Source organism: Perognathus longimembris, chromosome 20 (genome assembly GCF_023159225.1).
Source record: "Perognathus longimembris pacificus isolate PPM17 chromosome 20, ASM2315922v1, whole genome shotgun sequence".
NCBI classification, from domain to species: domain Eukaryota; kingdom Metazoa; phylum Chordata; class Mammalia; order Rodentia; family Heteromyidae; genus Perognathus; species Perognathus longimembris.
The window spans coordinates 42,309,692-42,327,266 of NC_063180.1; the positions used below are offsets into that span (position 1 = coordinate 42,309,692).

At 59.0% G+C, this 17,575-nt stretch overlaps 1 protein-coding gene across 1 annotated transcript in view; it reads left to right on the top strand.

Annotated features, from left to right (window-relative positions):
- Coro2b (coronin 2B) overlaps positions 1–17,575 on the top strand; it is a 49,761-nt gene that overhangs the window by 28,766 nt on the left and 3,420 nt on the right. Inside the window, exons 3-8 of the mRNA XM_048329690.1 lie at positions 6,442–6,558; positions 13,292–13,441; positions 13,984–14,148; positions 16,064–16,180; positions 16,366–16,470; positions 17,327–17,423. Of these exons, the coding sequence (XP_048185647.1) occupies positions 6,442–6,558; positions 13,292–13,441; positions 13,984–14,148; positions 16,064–16,180; positions 16,366–16,470; positions 17,327–17,423 (751 nt within the window). The remainder of the gene's footprint in view (positions 1–6,441; positions 6,559–13,291; positions 13,442–13,983; positions 14,149–16,063; positions 16,181–16,365; positions 16,471–17,326; positions 17,424–17,575) is intronic.

Here is a 17,575-nt window from a genome sequence, read left to right on the forward strand (position 1 = left end):
TGCCGCCAGAGGTGGGGTGCAGGGTCCCCCCCCCCCCACAGATGTGCCTTCCACAGTGGCTGTAAAGGAGGGGGTCGCTGGGAGTGTCAGCCACCGAATTTGCCATGGTCCTTCTTCCCATTCTCCCAGGAACAGTGAGAAGGAAAGCCACCTCCCATCACCGAAGGGCCAGCCACTCCTAAGAGCCGGGGGGGTAACACACGGGACCCCAGAAACAGAGGACAGGCAGAGAGAACATTAAGGGGGGGAAGGTGGCTGGGGTCTCCGTGTATGGGGCTAGTCACCCAAGCTGCAGAAGGCGAGGTTTCGTCTCCATATAAAGAATCACCCGTCAGGCCAGGGAGCGCAGGCCTGATATCTCTGCCAGGCCGGAGGTGGAGGTAGGAGGATCGTAGTCCAACGCCGCTGGACGAGATTAGCAAGAGACCCTGACTTCAAAACAAAGGGAAAAGTAAAAGGACGACGGGAGGCTTGGCTCCGGTATCAGCCTGGAGGCTCTGTGTTCTAAGAACTGGAAAAAAACAAAACAAAACAAAAAAACAGATCCAAAACAACCCTGAGTGAGTTGGGCACAGCTGTGAACCTCAGTTAACTCAGAGTGCTCAGGCCCCCCTGAGCCCCAGCCCCTGGCCCCTCAGCCCTGGGAAGTTTGGCTGTGAAATTCCCTCCTTGTAGAATCAGCTGTCCCTGACCGGCACGTTGCCGCCCTCTGCTGATGAAGATGGGCAGTGCAGCCTGCCTCCGGATGCTGGGGCGCAGAGCCGGGTTGACACACTTCTATCTCAGCCTCCCGAGTTGCGAGGATGGCAGACGCCAGCCCCTGGCGCCTGGCTGAGGCCGAGACCTGCCCTTGTGAAAGTCCCTGGAGCTTCCTGGGAATAACTGACAACAGCCCAGCCCGTTTTCCAAGTGCTCTCCTGTCTGCCCTTGGCATGTTAAGAGCAGCCCGGGGTGTGGGGGTGTGGGGGGGGGGGCTGTGCCTCTGGGGCCGTCGCCCCCACAGGCTGCAAGGACAACGCTGTCCCGAGCTCTGTGAGCCACGCTCGAATTGGGAAATAGAGCAGAAGGTAATCTGAGGGAGGTGGCAGGGTGGATGGGCCTCCAGTCTAGCGTGAACCGGTGTCTGTGCCCCTGCCAGCGAGCTCCGGGTGCCCCGGGCCACAGCCGCCTCTCCTTCGCTGTCAGTCCCCTTGGTGGAGATGTCACAGTCATGCCAGGGCGCAGGGAAGAGCCGCTCGCTGCTCACTTCCTGTCTCCCCAGGTCAGCCGCCTTGGATCTGCCCTTCCCCCCAGGCCCTGCGAGGGAGAGGACTCTTCCAAGGACAGGACAGAGACTGGTCTGCCATCTCTGGGATCTGTAAGGAGCTGGGTTCTCGTCTTAGCTCTGCCTTTTATTCGCTGTGTGATGTGGATCAAGTCCACTGTTCTTCTGAGCCTGTCTCAGGTCTAAAATGGAAATAATAATAATAGTATAAACAAATAATACCCGAGGGAATATGAGGCACAGACAATCTAACCTAATAAGTATGTCATAAGCCATAAACCAGGGCCCACCCAACCCTGTGTGACTTCAGCTCTGAGTTCTCCCTGTTGCTCCTGAATGTGGGCAAGTCATCATCTATAGCACGGACAAGAAACTGGGTGCTGGTGGCTCACGCCTGCCATCCTAGCTACTCAGGAGGCTGAGTTCCAGAGGATTGGGGTTCAAAGCCAGCTGTGCCAGAAACGGCCTTTGAGGTTCCATCTTCAGAATAACCAGCAAAAAAGCAGGGCGGAGGTATGGCTTAAGTGTAGAGCACCTCTGAGGAAGAAAGCCAAGCAAATGCTAGTCTGAATTCAAACGCAGAGAGAGAGAGAGAGAGAGAGAGAGAGAGAGAGAGAGAAACGTGAGGAGCCGACATACAACATTCTAACACCTAGCAGATGCTCTATAAATGTTAGCTGCTACACGTCCTGCTACGGAGAACCCCAGACTGAGCTTCCCTACATTTTTACAAAGCGCCAAACAAGAGACCCCAGGCCAAAATTCTAACCTTCCCTGGCCACATCCTAATAATAAATCCAGCCACCTCCAGCCGTACTAGAAGGTGAGTTAATGCTGAGAAGAGAACTCAGGGAAGCGCATAGGGTACGGGAGGGTCAGAACTTTAAATAGGGTGATGAGGGATCCCATTGGCTCCGTTTCAGTTCCCTGTACGCCCCTGTCCAATCAGCTGTGCCTATGTGTAGGAACGTGGAGGAGGGACAGATCTGGGAATCTGATTGGCTCAGCGTGAGTTAGATGCTTTTTCGGGTCCAATCAGCTGTGTGCGCGTGTGCGTGCGCGCGCGCGTGTGTATTTGTGCGCGTGCGCGCGTGTGCGCTGAGAGTGGGTCTTGCTTCCAGGGCTAGGGCAGCTTCATTTGTCAGTGGGGGGCTGGGGAGCAGTGGGGAGCTACGTGAACCCACCAAGGGGCCTTGACTCGGAGCTGGGCGGCTTCCCCCTTGCCTCTCCTTTTTGCCTCCTCTTCCCGCTTCTCCTCTTGGCCTTCAGCTTTGTAGGGTCACTTCCCTCCACTGTCACCACCGTCCACGACGGTGTGGCAGAGGCCTGCTTTCATGGCCACAGGGCCAGCCACTGCGTCACCAAGGCAGGGCAGGAACGCGGGCCCCTGACACTCGCAAGCGGGGCCCCGACCCTGGCAGCTGTCTTGTGCTGGCCGGGGGCACTTGTGAGCCACCCAAGACTCCGATTCAGTGGGCCTGGACGTGGCCTAACAGCGCTGTTTTTAACAGAGCCTGGGCTGGGAATGTGGCCTAGTGGTAGAGTGCTCGCCTCGTATACTTGAAGCCCTGGGTTCGATTCCTCAGCACCCCATATATACAAAAAAGCCGGAAGTGGCGCTGTGGCTCAAGAGGTAGAGTGCTAGCCTCGAGCAAAAAGAAGCCAGGGACAGTGCTCAGGCCCTGAGTCCAAGCCTCAGGACTGGCAACAAAAACAAAAATGAACAGAGCCTGTTTAAAACAGGACTGGGACCCCAGGCTTGGAGCCCTCTGACCACACCCTCCCCCGGGGGACATCTGCGGGTCCCCCCACTTCTTTGCCTCTCCTGCACAAAGCCCCTTCACTGCAGATGGCTGCACTTAGAGGGGCCCTGCCGGCCCCCAGTTAGCCAACTGCCAGGATGCCAGGGCTTAGGGCGCCAGCACAAAGCTCAGGGGGGTGCGGGCGTGAGGCTCAGCGGGCCCGGGAGGCTCAAAGAGAGAGACGCTATGGTAAGGGGGTGCTGAGTCCTTATGGTAAGGGGGTGCTGAGCCCTGCCTGGCCTGCCGTGGCTTCTCAGAGCAGGCATTTCCTCCCTGGCAGGAGGCAGCTATTCTGGGAAAGCTGGCTGGTGGAGGAGGAGCTGGGGGGAGGGAGGGGGAGGAGGAGGACCTGGAGGGTGGAAGGTAGAAGGGGAGCTGGTGGGTGAAGAGGCATGGGAGGAGGAGGAGGAGCTGGAGGGTGGAGGAGGGGCTGGCAGGTGGAGGAGGAGGAGCTGGGGGGAGAGGAGGAGCTGGCAGATGGTGGAGGAATGCTCTGGGATGTTCTTGGAGGGGAGAGCTCATTGGGGAGCCAACTTGAACGTCTTGGGGCGGGAAGGAAATGGCGGGTGGCTTGGGGCTGGGAGCCTGCCCTCTTCCCGCCCAGTCCTGTTCCCTGGGTGCCTGCCGCCTCCCCTGGCTGCCATTTTGCCCCTCCTTTCCTTCACCCAGGTCCCTGTCCCCTCCGTGGTGGGGCCGGGGGTGGGGGGTGGGGACAGAGCCTGGCCCCTGGCTCAGCTGTGCTCGAGGAGGCCGGGCCGGGCTTCCTGCCCTCCCGGGGCAGAGGTCAGGTCTTGGGGACGCCCGGGAGGCCGGGCCGCCCCTCCTTCCCTCTCCCTTCCCCGAGCACATTCCTGCAGTGTCCCCCCCACTCCCCCAGATGGCTGGGTTCACTGACCTGGGGGAGGGGGGGGTGCTTCGTGTGTACGTGTGCAGGAGGGGGGACTGCACGCCCCACCACGTGACCGTGGCCACGGAGGAGAACGGCACTCACAGCGCTTGGCCCCGGGCTGCCGCACATGACAGCCGCGTTTGTCCTCCGCAGCCGCGTTGTGCAGGAGTGGGGGGGCGAGGGGGGTGCTGGGCAGGAGCTGGTGTGTGTGTGACACCCAGAGCAGCGCTGTGAGGTGGGGCAGGCCCCCCTTGGCGGCGGGGCGGGGGGGAGACTGGCATCGGCGGGAGCAGATTGGGCCGCGGGAAGGTTGCCAGCCCTGCCAGATGGGTGGAGACGGTGGCTTTCCACCTGGCGACATCACACTAAACCCCAAGACTTCCCCGGGGGGCCTTGGTTTCCACCTGCGCAGCTCAGGACTCGCGAGGGGCCGGCCGCGAAGGTTCTGGGGGTATGTTAGCGCACCGACACCCCCCCACCCTTTCTCTTTACGGCTTGGCCTAGAAGGGAGAGCAGGGGGCGAGGGAGAGGATTCCAGGAAGTTAGGGGAGGTGGCGCGGGAGCTCCTACCCGGGATGCGAGACTCGGTCTCCCCGGGTTTGCCTGTGGTCTCACGCCCCTCCCGAAGAAGCCAGCAGAGAAGGCAGAGGTGTCTCCAGGTGGCAGGTCCGAGGCCAAGCTGCCCAGCCCCGTCTGTCATCCATGAGGAGGCTGAGATTGTGGCATCGTGCCACCCACCTCCCAACTGCCTGGCACAGCGGTGGGGCGTCGTGAGCTCTAGCAGCTCCGGTCTCCATCGTTTCCTGGCGACTGCCAGGCTGGCCCTCCTGTCTACCCATACCTCAGGGGATCTGGGGGTCCCGGGAGTGCTGCCCGGGAAAGCACTTCATTCCAGGGTGCCATGTGCGCCCCACAGGGTGGGTCACGAGGGGCGTCGGCTCAGCTCTGAGGGGGTCCGGGAAGCCCAGAGGGGCCGGGGCCCCGCTCAAGGTCACCCAGCCCAGCGCGCGGGGGACTCTGCCTCCGGCTCGGCGTGTGTTTTCTGCCGTGCGAAGCTGTTTCTCTCCAGGTGAGAGGAGGTTCTGCTTCCGTGCACAAAATCAGTTCCGCAGCGAGGGGAGAAGCCTGGGAAGCAGAAGCCGCAGTGCGGGTGGTTCTGCAACAGGCTTTGCCTCCCAGAGGTTCTGCGGGGTTCAGAGACACCCTGGACGGGGCTCAGAGCCCCCCCCCCGCACCGCGCCCAGGGCAGCCTGCAGGTGAGCTGCACCCTTAGGCCCCTTGCCTCCACCCTGCTTGCAATGATGCAATGTCCTTCACCTTCACGGATCTTTTCCCTCCGCTTGGACCCTGCATATTTTACTAAGCTGCTTTGAGAACATCTGACTTGGGTGTTTTTCCCCCGGCTTGTTCTTTTCATTTTTACAGCTAGCATAATTATAGCCAGCCAGGCACCCCTGGTTCACGCCTGTAGTCCTAGCTCTTCAGAAAACTGAGATCTGAGGACCGCAGTTCAAAGCCAATCTGGGCAGGAATGTCAGTGAGACTCTTATCTATAATTAACACCTGGAAAGCCAGAAGTGGAGCTGTGGCTCAAGAATTCGCATGCTAGCCTTGGAAAGAGGAAAAGGCTTCAGGACAGGGCCTAGCCCCTGAGTTTAAGCCCTAGGAGACACACACACACACACACACACACACACACACACCTACCAGCACTACAATTGATGTGTTTTGTTGGTGAGCGTATTTAGGAATCCAGAAAACTGATTACCAAACACAGCCTTGATTAACACTGCGATTGCATTAACTTAGAATCAAACCAGTTGGAGGAGGAACAGCAACCCTAACTATGAAGCGTCCGTCACGCTGAACCACGGTGCTGCTCTGTTCCCAAGGCTGGATTTTGTCTGTTACTCTCGGAAGTGAAGACACTTGGTCGCTTGTAGTGGGCAGACCCTGGGCTCCTTGGTCTGGGGGTGGGTGGAGTCCCTTCTTTAACCTGAAATCTGTACCGTCTAGTGACACCTCAAAAACCGGCTAATGCACCAATCGAAGTCCTTCCCCTGGAGACCCCATTGTTAACCATTAAGCATTGAGGAAACAGTGGTCCAAGGCCATGGGGTTGGAAGCGTGATTCCCGCAGCTGAGGCCCTAGGGATGGAGAGGGCTGGGCCGCAGGAAACTGCCGGTGCACTGGGGGCACACGGGTCATGGGGCGGTGTGTATGTGTGTGTGTGTGGCTGGGCTTGGGACTGGCTTCTTTTGGTATTTCGCTAAGACCTCAGCATGATTATGAGGCTGGCAACGCTCAAGGCCCACTGGGGCTCCAGCCGACGGGGTCCAGCCGCGCCCAGGGCACGCTGGGATTGGTTTTTCACGACACAGAAAGTGAGGCTACGGGAGACCCTCCCCCAGCTGATAATCCCAGGGAAAAGTTTATCCTGGCAGGGCCGCTAATCAACCCTGCCCCCTCTCCTTTGTCTCCTCAGACAGGCAGGATCGAGCCCAACTACCCCAAGGTCTGTGGCCACCAGGGGAATGTGCTGGATGTCAAGTGGAACCCCTTCATTGACAACATCATCGCCTCCTGCTCCGAGGACACGTCGGTGAGTGGGGACCCGTGCCCCCCTCCTCTCCTCGCCCTCCCAGCTAGCCCATGGGGGGGATGGAAGAGAAGCCGGCCCACGCGGCACTGGGCAGACCCTGTGTTTTTGGCTTGCATGGGTTTAGAAGGATGACAATCAGTGTAGGTGAGAATTGAACCCAGAGCCCCTCAGGTGTGTGGTTCGGTCCTGGCTGTGCTCCATGATGCAGGGCCGAGGGCAGCCTCTGGGCTTGGCAGGCTGGCCTGGTAAATGCCCCCCCCCCCCCCCAGGGCATTGTCTCAAAGCTGCTTTGTGTCTGTTCCTTCCTTGGGCACTACTGGCTGTCACGGGTATTCAGGGAGGGGTCCCAGGTCAGCCAGGCTGCAGTCATCAGATTTCTAGTCAAACTTCCAGCCAAGCTACAGGGTATACCTGTGCTCACAGGCATAGCCTACGTCAGGCCACATGCTCGGGATTCTGGCACTTGAAGGAACCCAGAGTTCAGTTCTGTAGTCTTTCTAGGCTGGACAGTGAGCTTCTGAAGGCAGAGACCATGGCGTGTTTGGCATCTAGCACAGGGCCAAGTGTTGGTGGATGGATGGATGGATGGATGGATGGATGGATGGATGGATGGATGGGTGGATGGATGGATGGATGGATGGATGGATGAGTGGTGGGTAGATGGGTGAAGGTGTGGATGGATGGGTGCATGTATGGCTGGATGAATAAATGGGTAGAGAGTAGATTAATGAATGGATGGATGGATGAGTAGTGGGAAGATGGGTGGATGGATGGGTGGATGGATGGGTAGATGGATGAGTGGTGGGTAGATGGATGAATGAATGGATGAAGGTGTGGATGGATGGATGGATGGATGGATGGATAAATGGATAGAGGGTAGATTAATGGATGGATGGATGGATGAGTAGTGAGTGGATGGATAGGTGGATGTGGGTAGATGGATGAATGAATGGATGAAGGTGTAGGTGGATGGGCGGATGGATGAATAAATGGGTAGAGAGTAGATTAATGGATGGATGGATGAGTAGTGGGCAGATGGATAGGTGATGGATGAGTGAATGGATGGATGGATGGTTAGAGGATAAATTAATGGATAGATGGCTGGTGGATAGAAGGATGACTATACTGATGAATGAAGGAGTTGAATGGCTGGATGAGGAATAGAAGGAAAGATAACTAGCTATGTTACTAGTTGGATTGGTGGATGGTGGAAAGGTCAACATGAAAGAACAAGTGAATCAATTATTGAGAGAGAGAGAGACAGTAGAGTCTCCATCAGGGCAGGGTGTGGTGGCAAATGCCTGCTAGCCCAGGTACTCTGGAAGAGGAAGTAGGGGGGATTGCGGTTCAAGGCCAACCTGGGAAAAAATTTATCATGACTCTATCCCAAAAAGTAAGCCAGACATGGTGGCTCATGTCTGTAATCCCAACTGTTCAGGTAGGAGAATCGTGGTTGGAGAACAGGCACTAGGCAAAAATGATGGAAGGAGGCGGACGAGTGGGGTGGGCTTCTGGAGAGAAGGGAGGGGAGGCACTACCCACCTTCCCCCCTCCCCCCAGGGTCAGGGAGCCCCGGGGTGCAGCACCCTTATCTCCATTCTGCTCAGGGACCTGTGGGGTGCTGTCACTTGCAGACACCCTTGAAATGAAGGACTCCTGCTCTTATTTGGGCCGGCCTAAATGCGTGTCTTTAGGCCTCTAGGCCACTGGTGACCAGGAACCTGCACCAAGGTTTCTTCGAGGCAGGTCTGGCTCACAGCTGAACCCCAGAAGAGCATGTGTTTCCTGTGGACTTGGGATCTCTGCTCCTCCTCCCTCTGCCCCCAAGCTCCGCCCACCCAGCAGAGTGTCAGCAAGGCCTCTGGCTCCTTGAAAGAGCAGGTCCCTCTTGGAGAAGTGAGGGTACGGCCCTTGGGCTTGCTTCCCCTGTCTCCTTCTCAAGTCGCAACTCATCGTGGACTTACCTGGTTCTGGATGGACCCTTCTTCTCCCTGAGGGGAGCCCTGAGCTCTGGGACCCCGGGGGAATGAGCAAGCTGTTGAAGGTGCTCTGTGCTCACACCCGTCCCTTGTGTTGCATGCACTGTGTTTGCTGCCCTCCCGGCTGCTGGGGTCTGGAAGGAGCTCAGCCGCGGAATCTGGCAGAGACGGCATCTCAGCTTCCTCGCTGACCCGCTGGAGGGCCGAAGGCGTGTGACCTAACCTCTCTGGCCCTTGGTTTTGCCCTCTCTGAAACACTCATAATGAGACCTGTCCTCAGCTCTATGCCTGGCACCTCAAAAATGCCTCTCATCCCAGCCCTGCTCCGTGCCTGGAAAAGGCACCAAAGCAATAGGAAATACCGTGCAGATGTGCATAAGAGACCAGACTCGCCGGGGCCCGCAAGCAGGGAGAGGAAAGGAAGTTTGGGAGAGCTGGACGCGGGACAGGCAGGATGTTGGCTTACACAGGAAGAGAGTGAAAGGGATCCCAGAAAGAGACCCTGCCCTGGCCGGGCCTGTCGGGGTGGGGGTGCTTGCAGGAGGGGTGCCCCCCGGGGAAATCGGCGAGAGAATGAGCAGGGCGGAGGCTGGGAAGGGAGTCTGGGGTGCAGGGGTGGGGGGCGCTGGACTTGGAAGTGGAGCCTGGGCTTTGCTGGCCATCTGGGCAGAAGCTGAGGTCCAGGGGAGCCCTGAGGATGGTGCGGTGGTGGCCACCATCCCTGCAGCGGAGAGGGAAGGAGAGCTAGCTGGAGAGGGACCGGGGGATCCGCCTCCTCGGGGAGGAGGGGGCAGCCCCCCCGCCCCCCCGGGGAGGGTGTGGCTGGGGGGTGGGAAGGAAGAGGAAGGACAGGCTTAGGGCTGGAGGTGGGGTGTTTCTGGCTGGAGCTGCTTGATCCTGAGAGGAGATTAAGGCTGGCTCAGAGAGGCGCTAAGCTCCCCCCACACCTGCCAGGCCAGCTGCTCCAGAAGCTTGGCCCAAAGCCCCACCGGAGCCTCAGGTGTCTTACCCCCTCCGAGCCCTCCCTCCACCCCCTCCCCCCCCCCCCCCCCCCCCGCCAGCCAGGAGTCCCAGGGCCTTGGCATTGAAGCCAGCAGTCCCCAAGGCTGGAGCCCAGCTGTTCTGGAAAGGGAGGTGAAGTCACACAGAGAGAGAGTGACTTAGGCAACTCCCCAACAGCCCTGGTTATACAGACACAAGGGGGGGGGGGCGGGGGCGTGGAAACTGAGGCCCAGAGCCGTGCCGCCTGCCCAGATCCCTCTCTCAGGACTTGCCCTGACGGGCCTGGGAGGCAGTGGGCGGAGCCTCTGCTGGCCTCTGGGCTCCCAGCTGAGGACCTGGAGACGCAGGCCTGAAGAACTCCCTCCCTCCCGGAACCCAGTCCAGCTTCCCCGACGGTAAACACACAATGTCCAGAAGCAGATGCGCCAGGCACCGCGCCCCAAACCCAGGCTGGGGGGGTGGGGGACATAGAGCAAAGGGGTCCAGAGGAGAAACCCCAGTCCCCACGGAACCCACTAGTCCTTGGGAACTGCAGAAGACACTGAGGTGTCTACCTCCCCGGGGCCCCACCCTGGGCGATGTTATCCCCAGGGGATCAGTTCAGACCCCAGTCCCGCCCGCCCGGCCTGGCTAGCTGGAGCCCCTTTCCCCACTCCCCCCCCCCCCCCCCCCCCCCCCGTGACTCTCCCTGGGCCGGTGGCCGAGTCCAGCCCTTCCCACCCAGTGATGTCACCTATTGTTGCTGGGCTGCGCTTTTTATAGCTTCTGCCGCAGCCAGGGAGGGCAGCCGGCAGCATCTCTTTCCAAGCCTCGTGCTCCAAGTCTTGGGGAGGTGGGGGAGGGAAAGCAGCGGCTCGAGGGGGGCAGGCACACCACCCCCCCCCCTCCGCCGCCAGAGGCAGCTCACACACCCAGGAGAAAGGAGGGAGGTTGGCCAAGCCCAGCATCTTTTGCCAAGCTGTGCTGTCTTCCCCCCCAGAGAGATGGAGCGATTCCTCCCCGAAGACCCCGGTAGGGTACCAGTTCTGCTCGCAGCTGCCCTGTGCTATCCTGCCTTCAACTCCTAGCTGGAGAAATGGCATTGATCACATATGGAATGGGGGGGGGGGATAAGACTGATGGGGGGGGTACGCGCGTGTGTGTGCACGTGTGTATTCTTAGTGCTAAGGTTCCAGGTAAACAACCCACCACCGAGCTCTGCTCCTCGCCTTTCCACATCTAAAAATGAGCCACCCATAGCCTCTGTCCTGCGAGAGCACACACTTGTGCGAGGATTTTCGCAGAATGAGCTGGAATCCTGAAAGAGAAATGGGCAGAACCTGGGTCAAGCTCATCTTGGGATAGTTGGACAACAACAAGATGGCTCTCCAGCCATTTAGCGAGATAAAGTAGCCAGGTACCAACGGCTCACGCGCGTCATCCTAGCTACTCAGGAGGCTGAGATCTGAGGATTGAGGTTCAAAGCCAGTTTGGGCAGAAAAGTTTGTGAGACTCTTATCTCCAGTTGGTTAGACAAAATGTTTAGTCCCAAGTGGAGCTGTGGCTCAAGTGGTAGAGCTTGAACAAATAAGCTCGGAGACAGTGCCCAGGCCCTGAGTTCAAAGCCCATGACCAACACAGATAGATCAGTAGGTAGGTAGGTAGACAGACAGACAGATCGTAGGTAGGTAGGTAGCTAGTTAGAGATGATAAATTATAATAGATAGATAGATAGATAGATAGATAGATAGATAGATAGATAGGGCAGAAATAGAGATAGATGATAGATACATAGATACTTAGATACATTTACATAGATACAGACAAATCCTTGGCAGACTAGAACCCGCGTTTCACACCCCAAACTCCCAGCTGGTGGGTACATGGGCTTTGGGGGGTCTCTCAGGGACACAAGTAAGGGAAGTACTCATTTCTCTGGTCTTCTTTGGTCAGGATGCTCATGAGAAGGTTTCTCTTCAGACACCCCGATTCTCAGCCGGACTCCCTAGGCCTGGCTCTGCCTTTGCCTTTTCTATCCTGTTCTCCATCGTCATTCTAGCCTTTGGGGTTCCAGTCAAATGGCTACCGTGACATATTGACAGTACATGTGGTCTTGTTCCCCTAAAAGTTATTATTTCTATATGCATTGCTCCCCTAACATTGGTTACTTGTTGAATTCTTACATTTTCTGTTTATGCTGCAATAAACATCTTCATGCCTCGAGACGTTCTGGTATGGAACATCTTTGATTTTGTGCCAGTACCAGAGTTTGAGCCCAGGGGCTCAAGCTTTGCTCAGTTTCTTGCTTACAGTTGGTGCTCTGCCGCTTGGATCATGCCTCCAGTCCAGGCTTTTTTTTCTGCGGGTTAATTGGAGATGGAGTCTTACAGACTTTTCTGCCTGGACTGGCTTTGCACTGTAATTCTCAAATGTCAGCCTCCTGAGTAGCCAGGTTTATAGGAATGAGCCACCTGCCCCCAGCTTCTTTTGTTTGTATGTTTGTTTGTTTTTGTTTGTTTGTTTTTTTGGCCAGTCCTGGAGCTTGGACTCAGGGCCTGAGCACTGTCCCTGGCTTCTTCTTGCTCAAGGCTAGCACTCTACCACTTGAGCCACAGCGCCAGTTCTGGCCATTTTCTGTATATGTGGTGCTGGGGAATCAAACCCAGGGCCTCACGTATACAAGGCAAGCACTCTTGCCACTAGGCCATATCCCTAGCCCATGCCCCCAGCTTCTTGTATGGAGTTTAAGAGTGGAATTATTACCTGAAGGTATGGCTCAAGAAGTAAATGCCTGCCTGCCCAGCAGTCCTAAGGACCTAAGTTCAAATCCCGGTATTGCCAAAAAAAAAAAAAAAGGAAGAAGAAGCAGTCTTGCCAACACTGGCTTTCTCTCCCCCCTGGGTTGGCTGTTCTAGCAGATTGTAAATGATATCACAAAGCTGTTTTCCTGTTTCCTTATCACTAACAAGGGTAGAATTCCGCTTTGCCTGAGGGTGGCCTTCGTTCTAAGTGGTCGTCACGTGTGCTTTGCCCCCGACGCCCCGTTGGGACTCTAATAAATGCCATTAGTGGTGACAACACCAGGCTTCTAATTCCGCAGGTCTTTTGTTTGTAAACTGCGCCACCATTCTCACTCTATGCTGCCAGGACGCTGGCCGGACACGTGTCCCCCCCACTCCCCCAGATGGCGCAGTGGGGCCTGCAGATCCCCTGGCTCGAGTTCCAGACTCCCTGCCCTCGGCGAATGCCCTCACGGGGTCCTTGGCTGCAGAGATGGCTGGGTGCCCACTCTGGGCCTCGTCGTCTGTTCCCCGCTCCTTCTGGCGTTTCGTCATCCTGCTCTGCTGCCCTGTGTGCTGCATCCCAAGAGGAAAACAGCAGCTCCCTCCAGGCCCCGCCCCTTCCGCACGGGCCCCGCCCCCTCCGGAGTCCATCCCTGAGAGACGGACTGAGGGACAGGGCCACGCGGCCTTGGGGACGCTACAGAGTGCCTAGCAGGGCGTGGAGGGGCAAGGGGAGGTGGCTGAAATCCCCTTGCGACATCTTCACGGTGGTCCCGAGCGTGGCCCGCACACGGGAGGACCGGCGTCCTGGAAGTCAGCCTCTTAGTTCGCGTGGCGTGGCATCGTTCAGAGAAGCAAGGGGGAGCGGCAGCCCCCCTCCTTCATCACCCACATCCGGGCCCTCCACAGCCCCTCCTGTGGGCGCCACCCAGACGGCCTTAGGAGGTGGAGTGTCAGTCTGGGTAGCTGTGTATCCGCCTCCCCCGGCAGGTGCGGATCTGGGAGATCCCCGAGGGCGGCTTGAAGCGCAACATGACCGTGGCGCGGCTGGAGCTGCACGGGCACAGCCGGCGCGTGGGGCTGGTGGAGTGGCACCCCACCACCAACAACATCCTGTTCAGCGCCGGCTACGACTACAAGGTGCGTTACCCCTGGGACGCCGGGCACGGCGCGGGGGTCGGGGTGGGGGGTGGGGCCCAGAAGCACAGACTGCCGTGGTCTCCATCTCTTGCACACATCCAAGCAAGCACCCCCATGCACCCCACTCTTCTTCCTGGGATCCCTGGTCGCTGGTGACGTCGTTCCTGCCTTCTCCGCTGGTGGACGGGCTTGGGAGAATGTCCACTCCCTGCCCGTAGCCTCCGCTGCTCACGTGATCAGAAGAACACGGAGCCCTCTCGGTCCCCGTGCACGCCCCTCAAGAGAGGGGCCACCCCCTGGGCCCCCAGCCAGGGGCCACGGCTCCTCCTTGCTGGTGGCAGAAGCGGACGCCAGGCTGGGCCTAGGACCTGGGAAAGGGCCTTTGCTAAGGGCTTGAGAAATAGGACGTCTGGGCCTTCCTCCAGAGGGCCCAGTAGCATCGTCAGACAGTGGCGGCCGCTGCCACACACACACGCACGCACGCGTGCACGCACGCACACACACACACACACACACACACAGACACACGCTTTCCTCCACAGGTTCTCATCTGGAACCTGGACGTGGGCGAGCCGGTGAAGATGATCGACTGCCACACGGACGTGGTCCTGTGCATGTCCTTCAACACGGACGGCAGCCTGCTCGCCACCACCTGCAAGGACAAGAAGCTGCGCGTGATCGAGCCCCGCTCCGGCCGCGTCCTGCAGGTGGAGAGCCCTCCCTAGAGCGTGGGGGGCGGAGGGAGGGGGGTCATGGCGGCCCCGGAGGGGACTGGACGCTGCCCGGCCCCTGGTGTGGAACGGGCTTGGGGAAGTGAGTTGGGGTGCCATCCCCACCAGACGGCTTCAGGTGGGGGGCTGGGTGTGGAATGAGCTCAGTTTGAGCCCGGATCTCCCGGCCCTTGGCTGTGAGGAAGAATGACGTGCCAAGCTGGGAATAACCCATGAGCACTTATTTGCGCTTCTTAAGAGTTTTAGGGTTTTAATTAGTGTACATTGATGGTACAAGGGCGTTTCACCATAGTGTCTAATGCGTGCATACATTGTACTTTGAACTGATTGACTCCCCTGTTGCTCTTTTTTGTTGTTTGTTTTGCCAGTCATTGGGCTGGGACTCAGGGCCTGAGCACTGTCCCTGGCTTCCTTTTGCTCAAGGCTAGCACTCTGCCACTTGAGCCACAGCGCCACTTCTGGCCATTTTCTATATACGTGGTGCTGGGGAATCGAACCCAGGGCTTCATGTATACCACTAGGCCCTATTCCCAGCCTCCCTCCCATTGCTCTTTTGTTTGCCCTCTCCCCTGTTTTCTTTTTTTTATAACAGTTTTCTTTTATAAACTGGGGTTCCGTCTTCCATCTTTATACACAGACACAATGGACTTCAGCATCATTTGCCCCTAAACATTCTCCATCCCTCTCATCCGTATTCCCTCTTCCACCCTTCTCTGCCAGACAGCCCCACAGTTGTGTGTATGTGTATGCACGCACACACACACACACACACACACACACACACACACTTTAGGCCTAGCTTCTTGCAAGTGAGAGGAAAACATGCTCTTTGTCTTTCTGAACCTGGCTTATTAAGGTGATGGGTCACCCCCAGTTCCCTCTGTGTTCTTGCACACGTCACAGTTTTGCTCTTCTTTGCTGCGGATCCTCGGCGTGTAGACCCCGCAGACTCTCCCTCGGGGGGGGACATGGGAACCGTTCAGAGCGCACGCAGCACGAGGCTCCCGTTAGTTCCCACGCCGTCGTGGAGCGCTGGCTTCTGTCTCTGAGAGGTTCTTCTGTTCAGAAGGCACTGCTTTACAATGCAGGGAGGCCAGGAAAGCAGGAAGGGCCCCCCCCATGCCGAGGGTCCCCTCGATGACCCCTGGGATGACTGTCCCATGCCGAGGGTCCCCATGACCACTGTCCCCATGAGGTCTCTGTGACAACAGTCCCCACGATGGCTGCGGCTCCTGTGGAGTGCCGCCGGCCACCTTTGCCCTCCCTCCACAGCCCTCAACGTTCGCGTCTCGTAACGGACGTTGGCCCCACCTCCTCCCAGTCACTATTCCACCAGCACCCGCATTTGCCAGTCACGGGGCTAGGTAGAAGAGGAGACGTGCCCGGCGTTGGGGGGCCGTCTGCTACGCGAGCCAGACGCGTGCCTGAGCCGGGTGCGATCACCTCGGAAGACGCCGGAGGATCCTAGCTGCCCACGTCAGCGCCGACGGACGCTGCCTCGGGCCTTGCAGCGCGGCTGTCGCCATCGGCCCGCCGGGGTCCCCCAGCCGTGGAGAGGCTGAGTTTCAAAGCCCGCAGTCTCGGGGGGACCTAGAGTTGAACCCCGCTCCCCCCAGCGCTTTCGAAGGGACGGTAGAGTGGAGAAGTGGTGTTGCAGCTCACAGATGAGGACCTCCTGTAACGAGGACGCTGGTGGCGGCCTTTGGGGACCACCCCCCCCCCCCCGGTGTGACCCAGGGCCATCTCTCCGCGGTGGGATCTTTGCCTGTGTCACCTCTGCCCGGATCTTTGCCCTGGGATCCGGATGCAGACGTCAGTCCAGCCCAGGACAGTGCTCAGGGGCTGGGGCCCAGCTCACCCACACCCCCTGTCTCCCCCCCCCAACCCCCAGGAGGCGAACTGCAAGAACCACAGGGTGAACAGGGTGGTCTTCCTGGGGAACATGAAGCGGCTGCTCACCACGGGGGTCTCCAGGTGGAACACCAGACAGATCGCCCTCTGGGACCAGGTCAGCCTCGGCAGGCAGCCCAGATCTGAGCTCTGGCGGGGGGGAGGGCGGGGGGGGGGAGAGCGGGCAGTCCCCCCTCCCCCCGACCTCTGTGATCGGAGCTCGTAGCTGGGCCTCACTGGGGTTCGCCAGGTGACGCGCCTCTGAACGCTGGCCCGGCCCCCCCGCCCCCCCTCACTCCACAGGAGGACCTCTCCATGCCGCTGATCGAGGAGGAGATTGACGGGCTCTCCGGCCTCCTGTTCCCCTTCTATGATGCTGACACCCACATGCTCTACCTTGCTGGGAAGGTAGTAGAAGGTGGGGGAGGGCCTGGGGAAACCAGAGGAGATCCTCCCCCCTCCCCCCTGGCTTCTGTCCCACCCCTGGGAAAAGCCAGCCATGAACCAACCCAGGGCCCTGGGTGTTGCCCTTCCCTTCCGCCGCCCCCCCCCCCCCCCCCCCCGTCGGCTCCTGCTTTCAAGTCTGATGTCGTCGGTTGGGTTCTTACTGGGGTGTGAGTGACGGAGTTGATTGAATGGCGGGCGTGGTGGGGCGGGGCTGACGTGGGAAGCCAGAGCTGAGCCTCGAGTACAGCGGCCACGGATGGAATTTGAGACGCCCGCGAGGAGATGTTGGGGCTGGGAATAGTGGCAGAGTGCTCGCCTTGTATACATGAAGCCCTGGGTTCGATTCCCCAGCACCACATATATAGAAAATGGCCAGAGGTGGCGCTGTGGCTCAAGTGGCAGAGTGCTAGCCTTGAGCAGAAAGCAGCCAGGGACAGCGCTCAGGCCCGGAGTTCAAGGCCCAGGACTGGCCAAAAAAATAATAATAATGAGAGACCGTGCTCACACACACGTTCATGTGTGCGCGTGTGCCTGCACTTGATGACGCAGGCATGATGCGCCATTCGGCCGTGCACCTGCGTGTGTGTACACACGCCTGCGTGTGTCCGGGCACACGCACGCACCCATGCTCTGACTCCCCATCCCACTAGAAAGCCCCCCGTGCTGGAACCACGAGGGAGCTCAGTGGTCCCTGGCCTTCCTGGACCATCTCAGAGGCACCGAGACGGCTCTGCGGCCTCCCCGCTGCCCGCCCTCCCCCTCCGCCTGCCCCCCCCCATCCGCCCCACCCTCCTTACCTTCCGCCTCCTGTTCCCAGGGCGATGGGAACATCCGGTACTACGAGCTCAGCACGGAGAAGCCCTACCTGAGTTACCTCATGGAGTTCCGCTCCCCGGCCCCCCAGAAAGGCCTCGGTGAGGAACCGGGGGCCGTGTGGCCGTTCCGCAGGGGGCAGGGGGCTGGGCGGGTGCGTGCCTGGGGACCGGCCCTCCCTAGGGGGCCACGTGATCGCCCCGGCTCCTCGTGCCCACCTTGATGCCCACCGCAGTCATTCCACCATGGCCGC